At 35.1% G+C, this 24,406-nt stretch overlaps 1 protein-coding gene and 1 long non-coding RNA gene across 3 annotated transcripts in view; one reads left to right on the forward strand and one right to left on the reverse strand.

Annotated features, from left to right (window-relative positions):
• The window catches only part of LOC141378148 (uncharacterized), a 25,293-nt gene extending 10,315 nt beyond the window's left edge, over positions 1–14,978 (reverse strand). The window contains exons 1-2 of the long non-coding RNA XR_012391939.1: positions 14,663–14,978; positions 2,126–2,193 (exon numbers count right to left, since the gene is read on the reverse strand). This is a non-coding gene — a long non-coding RNA (uncharacterized lncRNA). The remainder of the gene's footprint in view (positions 1–2,125; positions 2,194–14,662) is intronic.
• The window catches only part of kcnh2a (potassium voltage-gated channel, subfamily H (eag-related), member 2a), a 90,232-nt gene that overhangs the window by 5,269 nt on the left and 60,557 nt on the right, over positions 1–24,406 (forward strand). For both annotated transcript variants that reach the window (NM_001042722.2, XM_073919476.1), the window contains exons 3-5: positions 15,382–15,549; positions 19,425–19,859; positions 21,367–21,578. In NM_001042722.2, the coding sequence (NP_001036187.2) occupies positions 15,382–15,549; positions 19,425–19,859; positions 21,367–21,578 (815 nt within the window). The remainder of the gene's footprint in view (positions 1–15,381; positions 15,550–19,424; positions 19,860–21,366; positions 21,579–24,406) is intronic.

The raw sequence follows: 24,406 nt of genomic DNA on the forward strand, positions 1-24,406 counted from the left end.
AAGGAGGCTAAAGACCATGGCCTCTGGGTCTGTCGCTAGAGCACCTTTAGAGGTCAGAGGAGTGAGGTTTACCTGAGCAGCACTTACTACCTGGCCTCTGTTACACTCACCCCCTAAACCTACTTCCATCCGGGACACGGCACAAATGTAACCCAACTGGTCCTACACAACCCAACCCGCTCTGAGTTGGGAATGAACCGGCGACCTTCCGCATGGGAGTCGGTTGCTCTAACAAGGAGGCTAAAGACCATGGCCTCTGGGTCTGTCGCTAGAGCAGCTTTAAAGTTTAGAAGAGTGAGGTTTACCTGCACAGCACTTACTAGCTGGCCTCTGTTACACTCACAAAAAGTAGTATATCAGATGTTTATATTTATATAGCTTTAAAATGCTTACAATGATACAATAGATGAATTAGCATGTTTGTAAACATTCAGGATGCGCTCACAGCGAGGTGGCGAGAACTAGCATTTACAGCGGGGGAATGACATTTGATGCGGTACAGAGTTTGTCGTTGTCTTAGAAATAAGTTTTATTGATTACATAGTATATATATTATTTACATAATGTTTCAGCATATTATAACAGCTTGTCACCCAGTGATAAGCACAGTGATTCGGCAAAATTAACGTTAAAGTAAGCGGCATTTATTTGACAGTTCCATTTGCAATAGTACCCTCCCAATGGAAATTGGAAAAGATGAAAGGACCAAGCATCCAGCCCCAAATATACAATCTCATTGAAGCTCCAAGTGTTTTAGCAAGAGAGTAGTTAAAGGCCTACAAGTCTTTGGATGCCAACAATTTTGTTCTGTGTGGTCATGTGAATAATGTTCCAAGAAATAATGTTCCATGATTACCAGATTCAAAACTATGTAGTGCTAAAAACCGAGGTTCTGCCTAGCCAAAGACAAGGAAAAAAGACGGAGCTATACAAGGCCTGGGTAATCATCAACTAGCAAAACTACTGCATTCTGACAGCGAACTGCACCTGTTTGGTAGGGTATGTGAACTTGCACATAGAGGTAAAGTTGGTTTTACATTCACACATTCGGACTTTCTCCTTAATAATATAACCTCATAAAAGTATTATTTGCAAACTCTGAATAGCGAAATCATATTAGCAGCAAATGACTATCAAAGTACAACATTGTTCACAGTCAAATAAACAGTGTTAATGTTGTTTTCAAGTCACATTTTCAGGTTATTTTAGACTGAATATTCAAAGTGCCATGGTAAACAATATAGTGAGTGTGTCACAACTTTTCACTGAATGAATGTGTGAATATAAAACCAACTTTACCTTAATAACTTACACTTTCACGTTTCATTCTGAGCATTCAGTGTCCCCAGTTTAATTAACCATATGTAAATGCTTTTGCTGAAATCATTGCTGCTATTAAAAATGAGAAATGTGTATGATTTAACATAGCGTGAACTTACCTGACTGAAATGAGAATGAGTCCAGCATTTTTAATTAGGTCGTCACTTCATTCAGCCCTCTTTTAGCCAAAGACGTCAGAGGTTTGCATTAAAAGCAGTGTGGTGTACGGTAAAAGTTAAGTTTTCTATTTTTCGAATTTGGCATCCTACTGCACAACACAACATGTTTGCTATTGCAACTGGTCTTATTTTGCAACTAGGAACCCCTGTGATGTCATGTGTGATGTAGGTTGGTAATTTATCTATACGATGCAATGATACAAGCATACAATTACCAACATATTTGTAGCATTTTTAAATGTGCTTTCTCCTCTGTCCGTTCAATTAAAATAAGACAAGGGAGCCGTCTAAATACTTGGAATCAAATATATTCCACACAGATAATACATATATTAGAAAAATAAAAAATAAAACTTAATAATTATACTGAAGGAGATGTGCTTTTTAAATTAGACATCCCAAAACAACCCTTGAGAATGAATCGACAGGACTGTGCACTTTGATTTTTTTAGTTACACTTATGCATAAATCGAAGAAGATGTGGACATGCTACAAATGTGTTGATGGCTGTAGTCCAGAGGCTCATTTATTAATAAAAACTAATGCGAGGTAATGAAGATGTCATATAGTCTGTAATAACGTCCTACAGTCTGGAGAGGAGTGCTGGAAGTTTCTGCACAAATTACCTGCTGGAAGGACACCCGGAGAACTCCTCTGAGGGAACTTTGAAGGATAATGATGCTTCAGCAAATTTCTGCAAAACACAGAAAGGCCATTGGACAAATTTAAAACCTACAGAAATCTATTTTTGATTGGAAAACTGGTATAATCAGCATAAATAACAGTTTTGTTTCAAGAATCTCAAGAAATACCGCTTCTCATCATGTTACCCAGTGCACCAATAACTGTAAAAGCACTCTTGCCTCTGAAGAGAGTCCTTGGGAAGGACGTTGAAAGCAAAGCTTGGAACTAATGGCGGTTTCACCAGTAATCTTCCTACACAAAAGAGCAATTCCAAAGTCACTCAATTAGTGAACGCCCATTCCTCTAGAAACCCCAATGGTCCTCAGAGGGCTAACCATGAGGAAATGATTGTGAGCTGTAAGCCATTGCAGATTATCACTTAATGATGACCCGTGGGGCAGACTGTGCTCCTCAACTAAATGATCTGGGCATTTTTAAAAGCAACTCTCATTTTCAAACTTTGCTTACATCATTTTTGACCTTAAGGCGATATCATAGAACCTTATTGTTTCCAAATTTATATTTAATAAATTATGAAATAATCAAAATAATGATATTATTTATTTCTCTTTATTTAAATTCTCATGTAATTTTTTTCGCGTGCCTTTATGAGGAATCATTCCAAAAATTCAAACTGCTCTTTGTTGTGAACACGAATGGTACGATTTCTTTCTGTTCCTCAAATTGTGACTTGACCCTAACCCTAACCCTAAGTCCTTATTTATTTGTGTAAATTGTGGTTCTATGGAGTTGATTAGAAAATTATGTATATTTATTTTATCAGCCCATATTAGAGACTGTCAGCAGGTGTGGTTTATCCACCTGGTACTTAAATCATTCTCTGAAAATGAATCATAAATTTTGAATATTGTCAAAACTGCACAAAAGAAAGTAAAATACTCTACCAGCACCCAGACCCTGTGTGAGCAATGTACTTTGAACTAGGCAAAAAGAATCTTGAGCAACCCATCCAATGTATTTCATGTTGTACTTATGATCTCTTAGCCTCTATTAGGAGATACAGAATCTGATGGAAGTGTAACAGGTTCAGAAAAGATTTTATTTCAATGTCAATCAGAATGTTGAACTCTAATCAATGATATGTTTATATGTATATATGTGTGTGTGTGTGTGTGTGTGTGTGTGTGTGTGTGTGTGTGTGTGTGTGTGTGTGTGTGTGTGTGTGTGTGTGTGTGTGTTTTTTATACATTAAAAAAAAGGTTAAATTCTTTGTATCAGACTATGTTGATATAATACCTTCTGAGTCCACAAAAATTTCCCAATTGGGGATAATATACAACCAACTAACATTCTGAAATATAGTGCATGTACTACTTTTATGATATTAAAGATGAGCAATTTAGTTTCAACAAATGCAATTAAATTCCAGCAACCGTTTATTTTTTGTTATTATTTAACAAACCTGAGCTACCACGAATTGATTTAACATTTGGTTTTCAAAGTGCCCCATTGGATGTTGCAGATGTTACCTTTCATGGTATGTGTAATTTATTGTAACTTTGAATGTAAAACTTCTGCAAAAACCTTAAAGATACCAAAACACAACAAATAAAGCTGTTTTCTCCTAAAATTTTAATTCAATTCGGAGCTTTACTGTCACGATTACCAGCGATCTAAACTCCATAGATTGCTGGAATGGGGTATTTGCCGAAGTATGCTAGTAGGACTTTTCATATGCCAGTAACCTGGGTTAAGCGCTTCTGGTGAACGGAATTCCATTGCAAAATCTGTGGTCTTTTTTTTTTTTAAATCAGCGATCTCTAGCGGCTGAGTGATATCCGATATAAAGTGGGTCTCAGATTGTACAAGAAGCACTGCATTAAATTACATTTTCCCCACCATGTCTTTATACTTCGGCATTTATTTTACCCCAGTATATTCAATGGAGCTTCTGCGCTAGCCTGCCGCTTCTGACGGGCGTGTGCGAATAAACGGCTTTTTGTCTTGTTTTATGCTTGAGCAACTAAATGAATGCCAAAGTCTATTTAACTGATTGTATTTTAATGACATTACAACATTGATGCTGTAAAAGGAACCGTATAAAATGGAAAAAAACTCACAATAACAGGTTACTGGATGTTCATCAGTATGGGAACAATACTAGCTCGGCATGTTTCTTATTCTGACTGATTGCACACACACACACTGGAGGATTGTCAAGGGCTGATTACATACACTATATAAGCAGCAAACACACTCTCTCTAGTCGCCTACAGTGAAGGGGAACCCACTCATTTATAGTGCCAAGTCTATGTATTTTTCTAAAGTCCAGTGGTTCATGCAGTGGCATGCATGAATAAAGGGGCTCAGATAACCCCAATGGACTTTAGAAAAATACATAGACTTGGCGGCTCCTTGACAATCCCTGACTATCCTTCGGTGGTGTGTGTGCAATCAGTCAGGATAAGGATCATGTGTGTGAGCGGAGTTCCTGTATGAAGATGTAGTCTATAAAATGGCAGATTTGTAGTCCGTAAGCGATAGTGTGTGTATTCCAGCGATCTATGGAGTTTAGGTCGCTGGTGATCATGATATTTACGTCTGTAAATGATTCACATTTGCTTAGTCCAGCCTACTCTGCTTTGTTTTATGCAATTTCACCCAGTTTCATTGGTCAGAGACATTTTTGACCCCATTTCCTTTCATTTATAGGATTTGTTTTAAGTTACTTGTTAATTTGGTAATTTTTTATGTGTGCATTTTTGCCACTGATAGAAACTTCAAGCAGTGCACACAGATATATTTTTACATTGCATTTCAGGCATCCTGACTTTAAGTCCCGGCTCACAGCCTTTCCCTGGCTTGTGAATTCTGTTCCCATCTTCTAACTTTGCTTCCTCTTACAACATATGCTCATTCTGAAAACTTATAGCCCTATATACATTTCCGGAGATCGCAAATTATGTAGCCAGAAGTATGTATGGCTGTATTTCATCGTTAAAAACGAAAGATACAGGGCGGTATACCTGTATGGACAGCTTTGCTGCTGTTACCATTTTTTCTAGCCATATGCATTGGTAGACTTGAGATGCAGACAGGAGTTGACCATGACGACGGGGTTCGAGTCTGTCGAAGACCAGTTCCAGTAAGTGGAAAAAAAAACAGAACCCTAAAAATGCAATAATCTAGTAATTAACAGAGTGAGAATGACTTTTTAAAACGACTTTTTTCGATTTTGTTTAAGGAAGTGGGTGGGCAGGTCAGTCCATGCTTTTGAAAACACTATTGGTTGGGTTCAGGAAAGCAGGAGGGTAGGTCAGTTGATCAGTCATTCATTAAGTCATCAGTTGACAGCGGCCTCTGGTGAATTTGTGTGACAACAGCACTCGCCAGAGAATTTTGAGATCTCAAAAAGTGTACACAGCGGCCTTTGGTGGATTAGTAAAAATAAAAACTGCAAAAAAGTACCTTCTGGGACATATTTGGCGCTCTTTAAAAATGGATATAGCAGTATGTTTTCAGAATGAGCTTGGGTTGACATAATGTCATATCCCAATATAGGCAAAAGAGCCAAAAAAAAAAAACAACAACAACAAAAAAAGAACAGACAGATACAATACAGATTTTTACACAGATACAATAATAGTATTTTTTAAAAAGTGCACTGTTTTAAAAAATGTTTCCCCCTGCCCCTTTTTAGTTGGAATTGTTGTCATTTTAAGAGTGAAAGTCCAAATTAAATATGACAATACCAATATAAAACATACCAATGTTTTCTGCTGAATAATGCAAAAATACAAAGCCTGACCCATTTTGCGAGTGTAGCAAGTAGAGGACCAATGGAAAACCTCTGATCAAGGCAGAAGACACAGGATGACCCTGTTCATTAGTCTTCATACTCTGGTAATGGCCTCCTCTGCTATATTTAGACAGAGTAATGACTGAAACCATCTCTGGGAGTTAATTATTGAAATGTCCGTTCTTCATTCCTTAACTCTCAAAGGAAAGTCTAGTCAGAAAGTCCTCTGCATTCCGCTGAGTTTGGAGTTTCTTACATTCAAGATGCTGATAGTCTTCATTGACTTTGATTTCATTTGATTGTATCCTAGAATCTAACCGCAAAGAAAATTTGTATATATTACAAATGAACTGAACTCGAACTGTAAGATTATCTCCTAAGGTGTTTGCAGTCATCATTAAGTCATCTAGTCCAGAGCTGCTTTAACTTTTTTGAATTTTTCTTTTATATTTGGATGTTGAATTCCTGGAAGAGCATTTTATTTAAACCCTTCTTTGCATTGATTTACTGACTACATTGTGTTTATCACATAACAAGGGTTCGAAATTTGTTTCACTGCTCAAGTTCTGAGGTATTTTCAGAGCTGGCAGTGTAATCTGAACTCCAGCAGCCTGGTAGCTGCTGTTTGTCATGAATACGCCAGCAGTTCAGCTCAAACCTCAGGGTATTACCTAAATTTGCATGCAATTTGCTTTATTGTGATATTCAAATTCAGTGAGTAGATTGGGAAAATAGAAAGCAAGGACACATTCGGGCAATACAAGGCTACATCAGATATTTCAAAGAGTAAATGTCTGCCCAACAATCAAACAACAGAGTTGCATGAGCTTTTAGACAATACAGAGCAAATTTCAGCAGGATTTGCATACAATTCATCAAGTTACACGTCCCATGGCCAGTGTGTATTTGCTTATTATGTATTCTAACTTTCTACTTCAAAGATTACTATTCACTTGACCATTTTTAAAATTCATTATTTCTAGAATTTTGCAGGAAAGATTTCTTTTTCTTTTTTGTGTGTGTGTGTTTTAGATTTTAAACAGTTGTACAATTAGATTTTTTTTAAATAGTTGGAATTGATTTATTTTGCATAAAGGTCTATATATCACTGTAACTCCATTTGATTTTCACATTTTTTAAATTTCATGTGCTATAAAAGTGACTTGAAAATATATAAGGCACTGCATACTCAAAAAAGCACATCCTAAAAGAAAATCTCAAGCAATGATTCACTCTTATGGAAGCTGGAGTTCAGTTAATGAATGTTGATTTAGAAGCGGCTTGGACCGAATCTGTTTATTCATTTAGTAGATTTGTCAGATTTATTCAAACCAGTTACTTCTGATATTCTTAGCTCCATTTAATTCTGTTTACCATATTTAATTTAGTTTTTATGAATTTTCCAGACATAAATATACTGATTGCCTTGATAATTTGCAAATTAAAGCCTTAATGATTGACTAAGATCACAAAAAGCTTTTTAAATAGGTCAGTTTGTATTTCTGTACAAATTAAATATAATTATTTGCTTTGTTATGTTCATTAATATCAATCTAAAAATACATGATAAAAATATTAGCCCATCTACGTTATTACATACAAAGCTTCCAAAAGATGTTCCTCCGTCTTTCGGATGAGACGTTAAAACAAGGTCCTGACTCTCTGTGGTGATTAAAAATCCCATGCCACTTCTTGTAAAGAGTCAACCAAGTGGATGCTGCACACTGGTGGTGGTTTTGAAAGACCCCCCTCATGATTGTGAAGCACTTTTGGTGTATGGTCATACATGATAAATGCACTATATAAATACACACATTACATTACATTACAACAGCAGACCCATTTATGGTTCCCTAAAGAAACATTTAGTAAACAGTTTTTGATTTTTTTTTCTTACTTTTAAGAATATTCACAAATCTAAAGAATCGGTTTTATTCTATAAAGAAATATTTGAGCCAATATTTGACCAGAATCTTTCTCTATGGTTCCATGAAGAACTGTTAACATTTACACGGTCATTTAATTGCATAAAATTATTCTTAATTTAGGAAAACTATAAGCACTCCCATACAGATTATTATTATGGTCTTCACTAAGAAGAAAAAATCTTTAAAAGTTTTATTTGGAAACCCCTTTTAAAACATTTAGAGTGGAACTGCAAATATATATGTAATTTGTACAGATAAAGAAAAGACTTTTGTCGTCTTGGTGGCACAGAAAGTGAAAGCATCAAAATTTATATATGCCAAGTACACACTGCATCTAAATTAAGTTATCAGTTAACCTTTTAGTGTTTCATGCTGTTAAGTAAATTATGGGAGCTCATTTAACAAATAAAGAGGCTTCATAATCATGCAGGTATTGATAGCCACAGCTACAAAAAGTATTTACATCTTATGGGGCAGCATGGTGGTGCAGTGGGTGGTACAATCGCCTCACAGCAAGAAGGTTTGCATGTTCCACTTATGTTTGCATGGGTTTCCTCTGGGTTCTCCGGTTTCCCCTACAAGTCCAAAGACATGCGCTATAGGTGAACTGGGTAAGCTAAATTGTCCATAGTGTATGTGTGTGAATGAGAGTATATGGATGTTTTCCAATGATGGGTTGCAGCTGGAAGGGCATCCACTGCATAAAACATATGCTGGATAATTTGGCGGTTCATTCCGCTGTGGTGACCCCAGATTAATAAAGGGATTAAGATGAAAAGAAAAATGAATGAATTTACATCCTGCAGAACCAAACAGAAAAACTTTAATCTTAGTCTCTGTAATCTCTAAAAAAAAAAAAAAAAAAAAAAACACACACACACAAAATGTTCAAAATAACAGAGCCATCAAAATTTTGGGAGTGAGTTGTATCCCATATACGAGCATTATGTGATAAATCAGATGATCCGCTTTAACCCTCTATGGCATAGTGTTGCCCTCAGGCAACAAACCAGTTTTTTGGCTCACAAACCACCAAAATGTAAAATAATAAAATGTCTTATAATAAGTTGGTGACCAATGAAATTTGAGGTTGGTGTGAGTTTGACCTTTTTCTGGGGGCAAAAGAGAAATTTTTTGGTAGAATTTGCAGACTGCAAGAAAGATTTCACTTTTTACATATTAAAATTTAAATATATTCATATTAAAATATGTGCGATGTGCATGGATATATAAAGAAGCATGTTTGATTAAAAAAGAGACTTTTTGTTATTATCTATATACTAAAATGCTAGTTTTGTCATATGTTACCTCAGGGCTATATTGTGCAGTTAGCAGTTTCCAATGAAAAGTAGCTAAAGCTTACCTGAAAAGTAGCTAAATGTTGCCAGATGATGTCACAGTTTAATTTACATCATCACGTAGTATCTGACAAGCGTAAGCCCGTCATGGCTCTACTCTCGGAGACGCTGTGTATTTTTATGATATAAAAATATTACATCCAGATGCACAATAAATAGGTTCTTATTAACATATTACTTTGCGTGATGACGTCATTGCGTAATCGCAACTCTAAACTACAAAGTACATCTTTGTGTAGAATACAGAATAATTCCTGTTTTCTAAAATTGACTAAACATTATTTGAAATATGTGATGTCCATTTAGATTTGTATGAAATACATAGTCAAATATTTGTAAAAGTAATGCAAACACTTTTTGATGATAATTTGTTTTTTTAAATATGACACTGATAATGAACAATCACAGCTTGTGTATACTGACTCTTTTTAACTTGTACAATTAACACATTTGTAAAAGGGACAACAATTATTGCACTATTGGAGTTTATTGCTACCTAAATTACCAACAATTATAAATGTTAACAAATATCAGTAAATTACAGTTATAAAAAACAATCTGAGCTAGCAATTTGCTCTACCGCTCTTTTGAGTCACTTTTTAAAAATTGCTAAAATTAGCCAAATTAATGTTAAAAATTGCTAAATTTGTTGCTAGGTGCTTTTTGAAAAAAAAAATTGCTAGGGTAGTATGAGATCTAAATCTAGCAACAGTATGCTAAGCTGGCAACACTGGCAGTTAGACCACTTTTGTAAAAACAGTAACATCCTATAGATGGAAATGTCCAGAAATGTATAGTTATCGCCATATTATATAATTTGCTTTACTGTATACCATTATTCACTGGAAAAGGATGTTCAAACATTTTATGCAGATAAAGAACAAGATTGAGCAGTTAGGCTCATTCCTTTTATATTTGATAACAGTGTGCACATGGCCATGCAAGCAATGATTCATTGATATGAAACATGCAGTTCATTAAGTGAGTCAAATGTTGATTCGATAGCAATACTGTTTGAATGACCTGGAACCTGCAGTTCAGACAGTGAGTCAGTTTGGTTCATAAAGTCTACATTTAAACTGTTAAAACAATTTATTTCACATTTGACACAGATCAAAATCAGAATCACAAAAAACCACATAAAATCATTCTTTGTTTACATTTCAGCATTTTTCTTCAGCTTAGTCTCTTTATTTATCAGGGGTTGCCACAGCAGAATAAACCACCAACTTATCCAGCATATGTTTACAGAGCGGATGCCCTTCTTGCTGCAACCCAGTACTGGGAAACACTCACACACGCATTTACTCACATACACCATGGCAAATTTAGTTTATTCAATTCACCTACAGCGCATGTCTTTGGACTGTGGGGGAAACCGGAGTACCTGGAGGAAACCCGCAAAAATAAATATGCAAACTCTACACAGAAATGCTGACCTAGCTGGGACTCGTTGCAGAGACCTTCTTGCTGTGTGGCGACAGAGCTAACCACATTTGTTTATTTAAATTTTTTGCATGGGTTTTGAAACGCTTCCTGGTAAATCCGATACCAACTACCTAGACATCTGACCTGCATATAAACTTATATATAGACATCATATAGATATAGATATATGTCTAGATATATAGATATAGATATATGTCTAGATATAGATAGATTTTCCTTGCATTTCTAGTAAGCACAATAAAAAGTTGACAAGTATACCACTAATATAGCTTTTGATGCTGTTTAACGAAGCAGACAATAAATTAAATAACAAGTCATTTTGATTAAAAAGTATTTATTCATTCAATCAAATGTTGTGCAAAACAATATTAATAGCAAGTCCATTGACTTGAGGGTCAACCATGTTGATAGTAAAATGATCACTGACAAAATCATTTTAGGCAAGGATTAATGCAAACGCAGACATCAGATACCATCAATATTTGAAGTAAAACAAAAATCAAAGTTTTTTAATTAGTATTAGTGCTCTAAGCTCTGTTTAACGCAGTTTACCATATTAAAATCAGCTCTGTGATTTTAGCAGGGAATGCCTAAAATTCCACAAAGCAAAGACCTCTAAATGAAATATAAAACTCCAGTATATTTACATCAGGACACCTTTTGTTAATCTGCAAATGAGAATCCTCAGGGATTGACCATGGTCATGAAATACACTTTAAATGTTTATCAGCTAGCCTTTCTAAAAGCATCACTTCTTACAAAAACAACTTGTGACTTTTCCGTTGCATGGTTTTCTATAATAGCGAGCTGAAAGCCCAGGAGGATGAAAATGATCCATCTAAACCCGCATCCTCATGATGGACAAGAGAATGTTGCGGAGAGGAGGATGATAAAGATGAGGGGGTGTGTCAGGCTTTAGAGCCACTAAATCCCATTATTAATTTCAGTTTTCTACGGCGCTTATGTTCTTACGAAAACAATACAATTTCCTCTGGTGGCATTAACCTCCCTTGTCCTAATAGCCGCCTCTGTCCTTGGTGCTGAAAAAGTCAAAATCAGATTCAGTTTTGCAAATGAAAGCTTGCCTTTTTTCATGGATGTAAACATGCAATTATTTACGTTTGCAAATTATAGCATGAGTTTCAATAGAAATGTGTCTTGCATCATGACCAAGTCACACGTTTGTTTTTCACTTGTAGATTTTGATATAAAATGTATTTAACCTGTATAAAAAAAACATTTGCATTCATTTTCACCTGTACTGTTCTGGTATCTGATACCCTGAAGATTATGACGCAGGTGATTCTGATGTTAAGCAGCAGATGGTTCTGCTCTCCCTGCTTGTGTTTTACACCGCTGGTATGAATAAGAGGATTTACAGAGGAACTGAGGTGTGTGAGTTGGCAGTCGCATGTTATAATGCAGCCATCAAAGAGACTAATAGTTATGAATCATTCAGGATATTCTGTTTCTTTCTGCCCATCCTTAACTAAACCACAGGCTCTACTCTTCACCACAATGTTAATCTCAGCCCTCATGAAATCAAAACTAACCATACGATTTTGCTTATATTGCTGGTTTTGTGGTGAACAATTCATCTGTGCATGTCATTAAGAGAAAAAAGTGTTTGCCCTTCTAATCTTAAATTAAAATTTGAACATTCACTTCCTTTTTAGTTAAATTGTCAGATTATGTATGTTTTAGCAAATGGGTTTGGTTATGATATTTAATCACGCTGCTCCAACTGTCAGTTTTGACTACAAACAGAAATAGTGAGGAGAAGGTGTCTGTTCCCTTAACACTTTTCCCGATATTTCTGAATGAAATGACTTTAATACATCCATGCAGTATCGCAGTTAAAAAATAAGCCACGCCCACTGTTTTCTCATTAATATTTAGTTTCTCTATAGGAACTGCTTCACTATATGAAAAAAATGGTCGCAGCCTCCTGTTCATGGGGACTTTAAAGGGCACCTATGATGAAAATCATCCTTTATAAGCTGTTTGGACCAACCCAGGCTCATTTTGAAAATGTATTCCCGTGGACGTTTCTGGAGACAGCGAAATATGACCCGGGAGGTGTGTATTTTTGCAGAGGCCGTTTTGGTTTTTGCAAATCAGAGGCTGTTGTGTACGCTTTTTTTGCACCTCGAATGTCTCTTGCGAGTGCCGTTTGTGCCTGCGCTGTTCTCGCGTGAACCCAGCAGAGGCCGCTGTCGACCAACTGAATGACTGAATGATTGACTGGGCGATTGGCCAATCAACCGGCCCATCTTCCTCTTTCCCTAAACCCAACCAATTTTTACAGATTGACCCGCCCACCCGCTTACTTCCCTAAACCCAACCGACGGTTTATAAAAGCCGTCCGGAAAAAGAAAAGCCCTCATCTGATTTTTTATCACGTTTTCGGATTTTACCACACACACATGCTGCGGGAAAGCCCTTTACTCGGAGGCAAGCGGCCAGCCAGCAAGTGCCAAAAGGAATGACGTCACACCACCCTGCAAGTTTAAAACATTTATAACCGAATATAAATATTGCATGTTTGTAATCAATTACAGCGATTTTACCTTCTTTAATTTATTAATCTTAGTTTGTGGATGTCTATCAGGTTTATTTTGTACGTTAACATAGCAGATTTTCATACACCAGTGGATATTAAGGCGTATTTAAGGCACAGGCAACAAAAACAGCTACATTGTGTCCAGAGCAGAAAAATCCAACAATCTAAAAGGTATAATAAATAATCTGATGGGTGTTTTGAGCTTAAACTTTACAGACACATTCTGGAGACACAGAAGACTTATATTAAATCTTGAAAAAGGGGCAAAATAGGTGCCCTTTAACACAAACCTCTGTAAATCCCAAAAATAAAGCAACGCATAAGTCCTCTTATGTTAATCTTATGGAAAAACATTTAATCTCTAAATTTAAAACATGGTCTAACAGAAAGAAAGCTAAGAAATAGAAATCTGCTTCTACTCAAACTTAAATACATCAGCTTAGTATAAAATTGAGTTCATGTAACCTTTTTTATTGAGTATAATTTACTTTATTTAATATTTGAGTAAGTGTGTGCGGGCATCTCTTAAAATGCTTTTGTTTGCAAATTGTCACACACACTCAAATAATTACTTTTACTGCTTGTTCAAACTACTTATTTAAAATGAGTTGAAACGACACAATTCTTAATTTTTTTTGGGAGGACAATTAATTGTTTTAAGTTCCATCTACTTAAATTGTTAAAATTATTATGTTAACTTAATCGATTTGTGCTAGGACAACATAAAGGAATTGTGTGGAACCAAGCTGTTTATACAGTGTAGTTACATTTTTCACCATGAGTGCTGTATTTAGTATGTATTATAACACTGTTGGAATATTCAGCCAATTGCATGCATGTTCAATAAAAAGGTCATGAAAAAATTTTGTTCAATGCAAAAGTATTAGTAATTTATTAGATACATGATGATACATGATGAATAATTTGTTTCAGATACAAGAATTACATTCAGGAGGTTCACAACCACTCTACATTTCCCTGACTCCAGTATTTATACACAGCTGCTTTTAAAAGGTTTTGGTAGAATTCTACTTTGGCGGTTGCACCCATACATACTTCATCTTTCTACAAACCTTCACTGTAGACCAGAGCTAAATAGTTAAACATATATCATTTGTTTTGAGGCCCATTCGACCCCAATATAATTTCTATCCATAGTAAACCTTGCAGACGTTCAGCTGTTGGAGACTTTAGGCACTTTATTTCTCTTCCCTGCTCCACAGGAAGCCTTAAATAAGAAGTGAAAGTAATTTTTGTTGTTAACTCCTTCTACTTGTGCTAACACGCTTAATTAGCTTATCACACTTAGTGCAGACATTTGGTTAATCTATCTCTACGTAACACATATATTTAATTCAAAAGTAAAAAACAATAAAAAATAAAATCTTTTTTCCCAATAACACATTAGTGATTATGCTCACCTGTATTGGTCTAGTGTCTTATACTCTGTAGATTATGACGCAGGTGATTCTGGTGTTAAGCAGCAGATGGTTCTGGTCTCCACGCTTATGTTTTACACTACTCGTATGAATGAATTGATTTCCAGAGGCATAGAGGAGTGTTTTTCACTCTTTAATCCCTGAGAATGCGATGTGTTTCCAGGCCTATTGTCGTCCTGTCTGCCCTTGAGTTCATCTCTGTTGTGAACCACCGCTGGCCATCAATACTGGCCCATCAGACTGGCACAGAAAGGGGCTGATTGGTTTGGCAGTGTAAGAGAGCAAAAACCACAGTGCCAATGTGAGACGGCTATCAAATGCCACCGTGAACAGTCAGGGCTCAGGACGTCTGCCAAACTGGTGATCGCAGACCTTAACACAGACCTCATTGATTCAAATAGCTACTGAAGTGGACAGCTTGTGAATAATTAAAAAACTATATATATATATATATATATATATATATATATATATATATATATAATTTTTTTTTTTTTTTCAGCTTGTGAATAATAATAATAAATACACTTGAATCATGACGTCAGACTATGTATATGGAACTGTTGTTGTATGCTGCTCTCTAGTGGTGACAAAGATGAAAGCTTTAATGGTTTTGTTTCTACCTGTATTGATGTTGTGTCTTTTTAGATTTTGAATGTGTGACCGTTATTTTGAGAGATTTTTTTTCTCTCTTCACGCAGGTGTGTGTTTGCCTTGCCTTGTGGACGTGGTTCCTGTTAAGAACGAGGACGGTTTAGTTATCATGTTTATCCTGAACTTTGAGCTGGCAGATCAGCAGGACAGACCCCTCGACAGCTCACCAGGCAGAGACATCAACAACAAAAACCCCATTCCGTGGCTCTCTAAAGGTATTTTAGGTTTATATTCAAGACTATCAGTTTTGTTTTTGTTTAATCAGTGGTATATGTAAAAAAATATTTATTAACAGTGTGCAAATTATACGTTGACGATCAGGGAGGGGGTCAATTCTTTTAGTAATAATAGTTTGTGTAATACATGCTTCAGTCATTTATGTATTTATTTAAATTATCAAATTTATTAATAAAACATATTTAAGTTTTTAGTGTTTGGAGGGTTGTTTACTGTATTTTGACTTACAGTAGCTTTCTTCTGATTATTTCAGATGTTAGTGTTGGCCAAACTATACAAACTATGCAGCTGATTTGACTTTACTTTGAGGCTATATGTAGACACAAACAGCTATTTAAATAGGAAACAGTCTTGTGAATAAGATGTCTATCGGTGCTTTAGATCTGCTAGTTTCAGACTGTTAAATGAACTTTTTTCTCACATTGTCTGATTGGAGTTATTATGCATTCACAATTATATGAACCATTATAGGGGTCGTCAAATGTATATTTATATGATATATTATTTTAATTATTAACAATATTATTAAAATACAGGGCGAACTATTTCTCAGTATTAATTGGCTGACCCCCTATACAACTTCTATTCCCATCCTTCAGGGGGGATCAAGTGTTAAATAGAGAGGTCAATCCCCCCACACTCCCCTGTAATTTAAACCCTGTTTATTTCTCATCCTCATGTTGTTTCAAACCCCTGAGACCTTCTTTAGTCTTCAGAACACAAGTTGAGTTTTAGGTGAAAAATAGACAGCAAGATTCAAAGTCAGAAAAAACACCAAAAAAAAGTCTCATTACAAACCATATACCTTCAATAAAATATTATCAAGCTCAGATAATACTTTTAGGTGCACATAAAACAAAAATAATGACTTTGTTCAACAGTTTCTTCTTCTCAGTGTCAGTATAGTATTTGTCTCAACCTCAGACCTCAAGCCAAGCACTGCCCTTGCCATTGACCTTTGGCTAAATGTCTGATGCATGTGGCACACTTTACTGAAAACACTTTAGCAGATCCTCAGTTATCCTCTGATTAGTTTAAATGTACAGGATTGTCACGAGTGTCTGTCAAGTGTGCTGCATTCTTTATCAGTCCACATGGAAACAAGGCTGAGCGGATAAAAAAACAAAACAATTATTTATATTGATGACATTATTTTCTGTTGGCAGTGAAAACTTTCAGGTATTCTGTCATTTTGGTCACAAACATAAGGAAAAGACATCATTTAAAACAGTATCTGTTTTTTATTTGTGGATACTCGTTATTTTGAGGAAAATTCTATGCCCACAAACATGGCATGGCACAAAATGAAATGTGATTGGTTGGTTAAATTGTCAATCATTTAACATAGTGGGCTGTTCCTGACTATTCAAATAGGTTGAAGCTCTCAGAGCTTCAGCCATCAGTCGGAGGTCTGGCTGCATGTGTAAGACTAGTATAGTGTGCAAGTTCATGTTTTGTGCTAGGACGCACCTCTGACATATTACCTCATATGCACCTGAGCTTTGTTTTGCATTACTCAAGAATGTGCTGAATATACTGACTTTTAGGGATGGGTAGTATTTAGGATACATGTATTTCAAATATGTATTTTAAATACTAAATTGTAATAGTATGGTTAGATTCAGGAGCAAGTCAAAATGAAACAGGAAAACAAGACAAACAACATAAAAAAGTACAGTGGCGATTCCTACAAAACTTAAAGCTTAAAAGTTAATTACACAATTTGACATAGTTAATCAGTAAGAGACAAACATATGGAATAATACTCAAGTCTACAGACTGGTCAAAAACTTTCAACTCAAGTTATATGGCAGCAAAAACAGAAAGCTATTTTGATTTTATTTATTTATTTTTTTGAGATATCATCACCTTAGAATTATAAGGTTATATCTGACATTTTTTCCAAAATTTAGTTATTTACATATTCTTATTAACCGACGCAGTGGCGCAGTAGGTAGTGCTGTCGCCTCACAGCAAGAAGGTTGCTGTTTCGAGCCTCGGCTGGTTCAGTTGGAGGTTCTGTTTGGAGTTTGCATGTTCTCCCTGCATTCGCGTTTCCTGTACAGTACAGTATGTTTTATGCTGTGTATTAAAGAGTACAGTCTCAAAATAATATAGAAATGACTAAAACTGGAGATATTAGTAGTTTAGTAGTTTTCAGAAATCGTGATTTTTATATTGAGTATTGAAGATTTCAATTACAAACATTTTGAAATATAAGACTTTTAAGAGGTGGTGGCAATTTTCACAATCAAGAGATATAGTATAATATTCCATCTCATTATCTGCATTGTATGATTTTTAAAGTGACAAGAAAGGATCATCTTTAAGACAATGCTTTCTGTATGAAATTTGTAAAAAATTTATGCTAAAATTTAAGAGAAACACAAGCTACATTTTTAGAAGTGAATGAGTTGAAAGAGAAGCAGACTTAAACTCAGTTCCTGTTCCTGTCAAACATTGTTTTATTTTACTAAGCCAGTTAAATAGTGAAGGGATTGATTCCAATATGCCTATTGATAGAAGGTGTATTTTAGTTTGTTTTGATACACCTAAAATTGAGGTATTTTGTATTTTTATTTTAATACATTTCAATGTAATTTTGCCCATCCCTGCTGACACTGTGGAGAAGAAACTGTTGAATAAATTTGTGTGACAGTAACAACAAGATTTGTCCTTCTTGTCCAGTAAAAACAGAAATAAAGTGAAAACAGAAGCTTCCTGTTGCACAAATGACTGCATAATGAAACATTTGAATGCTTGTCATTAAAGACCCAACAATTGGTGACGTAATCAGTACTCTGCAAATTAAGAAATTATTAATACAAATAAACTGTAAAAATCTAAACCACTCAAAAATATACATGTATTTATAATTTATTGGAATTTTCATATTGCTGTTTGCTGGCTGTTTTATGTTGTCAGACTACAAGCCTGTTTATAAATTGCATTCAGTGAAGCCATCTTAGGCTGTGTTAGTTTTTACCGACATCTCTTCTGTGGGACTCGGATTGTTACCTATAATCATTAGTTATGTTTCTAACCATTGTTGCAAATGTAGCATTAGAAATTGCAATACTGCATAAATCATTAGTAAATAAATGATTGTTTTGTATCTAGTGTTAAAGAGATCAAAATCATCACTTTCTGTAATAAATGAGTTTCTTTGAGAGACACAAAAATAGCGATTGCTATCATGACATCTTGCATTTAGAGGAAGAAGCTTGATGTTTGGGGTTACAATCTTAAGAGACACTCCTGTGAGGGAAATCAACCACCAAACCATTTTGATGACAAACTTTGCCTTAGGCATAGGGATTGAGTCATGAGACATGATCTGTGTGATGGATTTTTTTTTTGTTGCACATCAGGGAATTTATTTGATAAATGTTTTTTTCCATCATAGCTTTTAATATGTTTTCTTATGTAAACTGTATCAGTCCCAATCTAGAACATACGTTATTAATCACATTTTAGTATTTTATGATCATCTTGGTTTTTATGTATTATCTCAAAATATTTTTTATAATATGTTAATGCAAATGTAGTGCACAGTCAACAATTTTTGTAAATTATATAGTATTTAACATTAATATGAACTGTATTTTAATGTAGGACAGTTATGCGGTCTGTATTGTGAAAATTACCATATTACAATTTTGTAGATATACAGCAATAGCAATGGTGCTGTCAATGTAAATACAGTATTTTTGCTCTAATTGATTTACTGTAAGTTACTGGTGAACTGCTGCAAGTAAGTTACTGTAGATTCTACAGGAAATTGTTAACAGTGTAGTGTGTAATTATGATCTAACACAATACATTTATTTCTTACCCTTGGGTATTTCCTCAGCAAGACGACGTCGTCTCCGGCTGCCACTGCCCTTGCTGCACTCTCTGAGTGGCAGTAAACAGTCTCTGCATGAAGACACTGAAAAAGGCTTCATGCAGCCGATGCCTCATATGGGCCATGAGTCAGTAGCCCTGGACAAACTGCTCTCCCTACCTGAACGCTCAGCACTCGGAGGATCTCAGCTGTTGTTCTGGGAAGATAAGGCTCAGACTGAGTCTGAAAGTGAGCTGCGGCCATCAGAAGTGTCTCCTCCTCTGCCTCAGGGCTTCTCGCAGTCCTCCCCACGTCTGCACAACCTCACCTCAGAGGCGTCTCCGTCCAGTTGCAGCATGGCCCACAGCCGCTCCTGTGAGAGCCTGTGTGGCATGAGGCCCTCACCCTCCACCAATGACTTTAACTGGGACAGAAAACTGCCAGTCAGACCCAGTAGCACAGGTAAAATAGAAGGTTGAATGCGCTGACCAGATTTCTGAAATGTATTATCGAATTTAGTGGTAAAAATAAAATTGAAATCTCTCTTATGATTATATATTTAAAATTTGGGGACAGCACATTTAGTATAGTTCTTATTTTTAATGAAAATATCTCTGGTTGAGGATGAGAAAAGAATAACAGGGAAATCTGATTACTCAGTGGTAGAAGAAAAAAACAGGTACACCTGGTCATACAGTGGTCATACAGTCAAAAATGAGCCAAAAGATCATGTCACAAGTGACATGCAAAGCAAATGTCTTTTATTGTCTTTTAACACGGCCATTTATTAAGGTCTGTGTAGATTTGATCATCAATTTTTGTAATCAATATATTGGAATGCCTGAGAAACAGGGTAAAATAAAGATCTGAGTGATTTTTACAAGGGTCAAGCTTTTATGGCAAGGCGAGTTGGTCAGAGTAATGGAATGGGCAGATTTTTTTGGTTTGCTCATGGTAAGCTGTGGTGAGGATTTACCACCAGTGGTCAGTGGAATAACCAGTGGACAAACTACAAACCAGCCACACTAGACACATAAGGTGACTTCGGATGCTTATTTTACACAAGCTGATAAAAAGTCTATTACTTTTATTGGTTAAATGTCCCAATGATAGTGTAATTAAACATTTTTTATCTTGTCAAAAACACCACAGTGAGCAATTTTGCTTCACATCTCTTTAAAATGCTCTCTGAAGCTGCAAGATCAGGAATGGCAGCCTTAATCAAGCCTTAAGCTTTTGCTTCATGACTGACATAAAGAAGTATTTGAAGCTGTGTCCACATTAAAAAATATAAGATCGTGCCACACATATAATCATTGCATATAATTTATCATTGCTTGCCATTGCAGCCCACCATTATCATTGTAAAATTTATTCAAACAAACATCTATATGAATAGTGACACTGCTGGATTGAATAAATGCTTGGATGCAGATTCTGATCTGGTGAGTGAGTAATTCAACAACACCACAATTACAGATCTGCACATGATGGATAATGATCTGATTCTAAACATGAGTGAACTGACATTTGCATTGGACATCTTTAACCAAATGAAACAATCACAAATTATATAAATAAATTACTTACACCTGTCAGACAAATAGTTTGTACAGTTATTTTTAATTGCAATTTTGATGCAAGTACAAATTCCTATACCATCAAGATCGTAAAGCAGTTTGATGAAAAATGTTTTGGACACACACAAATTTTTTTTTTAATCAAATGCATGCCAAGGTATGCTTTATAACAGTTTTTCCCAACCATGTTCCTGGAGGACCACCAACACTGCATGTTTTGGAAGTCTGCTTTGTCTGTCACACCCATTACAGGTCTTTCAGTCTTTACTAATGGAACATGGAAAATGGAACATGGAAAAATGTACAGAGGTGGTGGTCCTCCAGGAACGTGGTTGAGAAACACTGCTTTATGACATCAATCAGATCTTTGTGTGTTTTCTTTCTCCTAGGTGCCATGCACCGCAAAGCCAGCTTACAGAATGCTACTTCTGACTCAGATCTCATTCGGCTCCGGAGCTCAGGTCGGGGCACCCAAATATCACACAACTTAATAGATATGAAGCCGGACGCATTAATTGCAGTCCCCACCGGTGAGATTGACATCATCGCCCCCTGCAAGCTGATCGACCGGACCCATAATGTGACAGAGAAGGTCACTCAGGTGAGGCTTTTCACTAACAATATTGCAGAGTTGATGTTAATAGCATTTTAAAATATGGTGTTTGAATTTGCTCAATGACAAAAGAGCTATAAATAAATAATTCAGGATTTTAATTCTGCAGAATTATTGTATAATGATCTTGATCTGTTTAACAGATTTACTGCTTGGCTGATATTTTTTTGATTTTCATTGGCTTTTTTTCATTTGCTTCATTTTCACTAGTTTAATGTTTGTTTAGTTTAGTTTAATGTCCTTTATTATTAAAAGTGATCTTTTTGCTTAAAGAAAACTCCATACATTTAAAAGGCACACATGGTGTATTCACCACAGACATAAATTAACTGATGGAGTATTAATAAACTGCCTACTAACATCTTTTAATGGAGGGTTAATGCTTAACAAATAATGAATTAACTATTTGCTAATGCTTAATAAATGTTTCATAGTGTGTAGTTATTATAAAGTGTTACCAAAGCAGTGAACACATGAAGAAAGGAAAATGTAAAAAGGGCATGGAAAGCCTAGACTGTAACATGAAGTGATGCTGACAACATGTCTGCGGATCCAAATGCAGGATTTATTAAACAGAATGGTCAGGCAAGCAACGGTTAACACCGGGGCAAACAGATGTAAACAGGCAAATCCAGAGCCGTAGTCAAATATCAGGTGAGTGGTCAGAAGGCAGGCAGCAGACAGGAGTAAAACAAGAAAACAAGGCGAGGATCAAAACACGGAAAAGCAAAGAGAAAGGAAACGCGCTGTAATGTCACTAAACAGTAAACAAGTCTCAGCCACTTGAGTGAGAATCAGAGGGGTTTAAATCATTCAAGTGATCAATGATCATGAGTATCAGCTGTGTGTGTGTGTGTGTGTGTGTGTGTGTGTGTGTGTGTGTGTGTGTGTGTGTGTGTGTGTGTGTGTGTGTGTGTTTGTGTTTGTGTGTTTGTGTCCAAATGAGGAGTGATTGGGGCAAAGACATCTGGGATTTGTAGTTCAGTAGGAAGTACTTTTTAATTGAGAAAATACAGCTGATGATTACAACAAACTACAGGAAATAATCTCACATCACAACACAGACAAAAGCTAAAATCTCTCAGTTAGAAACTAATTCTTCAGCTTGTCAGAGTTTTCATATTATTTACAAAAATACAAAAATGTATTCATCGGTGTTTTTTTTTTTCTTTTTTCTTTTTGCATGTTTGTTCAGGATTTGTTCTTGCATTGGTGGTTGGTTGCTGGAGTGTTTAGCTTATATCTGGTGTCTGTTGGGTTTAGATAATGGGTATAGGGTTTAGAGGTGTTTCTTAATGATTGCAAAGAGCTTCACCACTGGTACTTCACATATACCGGTAGGGTCACCCATAGTGGACTGGTCTCCATTGAGATGCCAGACTAATACAAACCAGCTGATTCTGGACAGCAGTAGATTATTTTCTGCACAGTTACAGAGGATCATAGACAAAAGACAATGGAAACAACATCAGAATTACCTGAAGATGTTGAGGTCAGAGGTGGATTGATGAAAGCAACTGTTCAAAACACAATAAAATAAAATATTATAAACATATTATATTATATTATATTATATTATATTATATTATATTATATTATATTATATATTATGTGAGTCAGATTTGACACTTTTGCTCCAATATCCTACATTTTTGTCTTATATACCTTAATTTTGTTATTTCACTTCATTTTGGCATATTATTCCTGAAAATAGATACAATTTTTGCTTTTTAGAATGCTTTTATATTTAAGAATTTTTAGATATTTGGACTAGAAAGCTATTATTTGCAGTGTTGGAGTACAGGCTGTAGCAATTTACAAGTTTTTAATGCAGTTGATGGAAGTATAATTACAACTTTCATTTGCTACATGGAGCATTGGATATTTAGCTGGGATTTGAAACTGTGGTCACTTTACATATTTCATGTACAGTATTTAAGTATTTATATGTAAAAATATGCAGTACATATGTAATTACAAAGTTTATTTTGGATGTAAACTGTATTTATGTTTCGATTTTGATGTAAAAACATTGTAGTTACATTATTATAACATTAATTTTTATGTAATATTCTTGTAATTACAACAAATAAACATTTTAACTAAATTGTTATAACATCGTAATTACTGTGTAATAACATTGTAACTACTATGTAATAACATTGTAATTACATAATTGTAACATTGTAGTTACATTGTAACTACTTTGCAATATTATTCATATTACTATGTATCAACGTTGTAAATAGAGTGGTATAACATTGTAAAAATGTATGTTGCATATACAGTATTTGGTTATTTATGGCTGTAAATGTAAATATACAGTGCACATGTTATTAAAAACTTAATTACTATGTAATTGCATTGTAAATACATCCAAGATAATATTTATCAACAAACGTTTATTTGTATATTTCATGTGCAGTATTTGTGTATTACGTTATGATTACGATGTAAAAAAACATTGTAGTTACATTGTTACAACCTAGTAATTACTATGTATCAACAGTGTAATTAAATCATTTTTACATTGTTATAACATTGTAATTTGTAAAAACATTGTGAATAATATGCAGTAACATTGTAAATACATTGTTAAAACATTGTAGTTACATTGTAAATACTATGCAATATTATTGTAAAGTCTATGTATCAACATTGTAAATACATTGTTATAACATTGTAAAACAATGTATTTTGCATATACAGTATTTGGGTATTCATGGCTGTATTTGTAAATATACTCAGTGCACATGTAATTACAAACTTAATTGTCATTGCATTACAATGCAATAACAATGTAAATACAATGCATC

Source organism: Danio rerio, chromosome 2, assembly GCF_049306965.1.
Source record: "Danio rerio strain Tuebingen ecotype United States chromosome 2, GRCz12tu, whole genome shotgun sequence".
Classification (NCBI taxonomy): domain Eukaryota; kingdom Metazoa; phylum Chordata; class Actinopteri; order Cypriniformes; family Danionidae; genus Danio; species Danio rerio.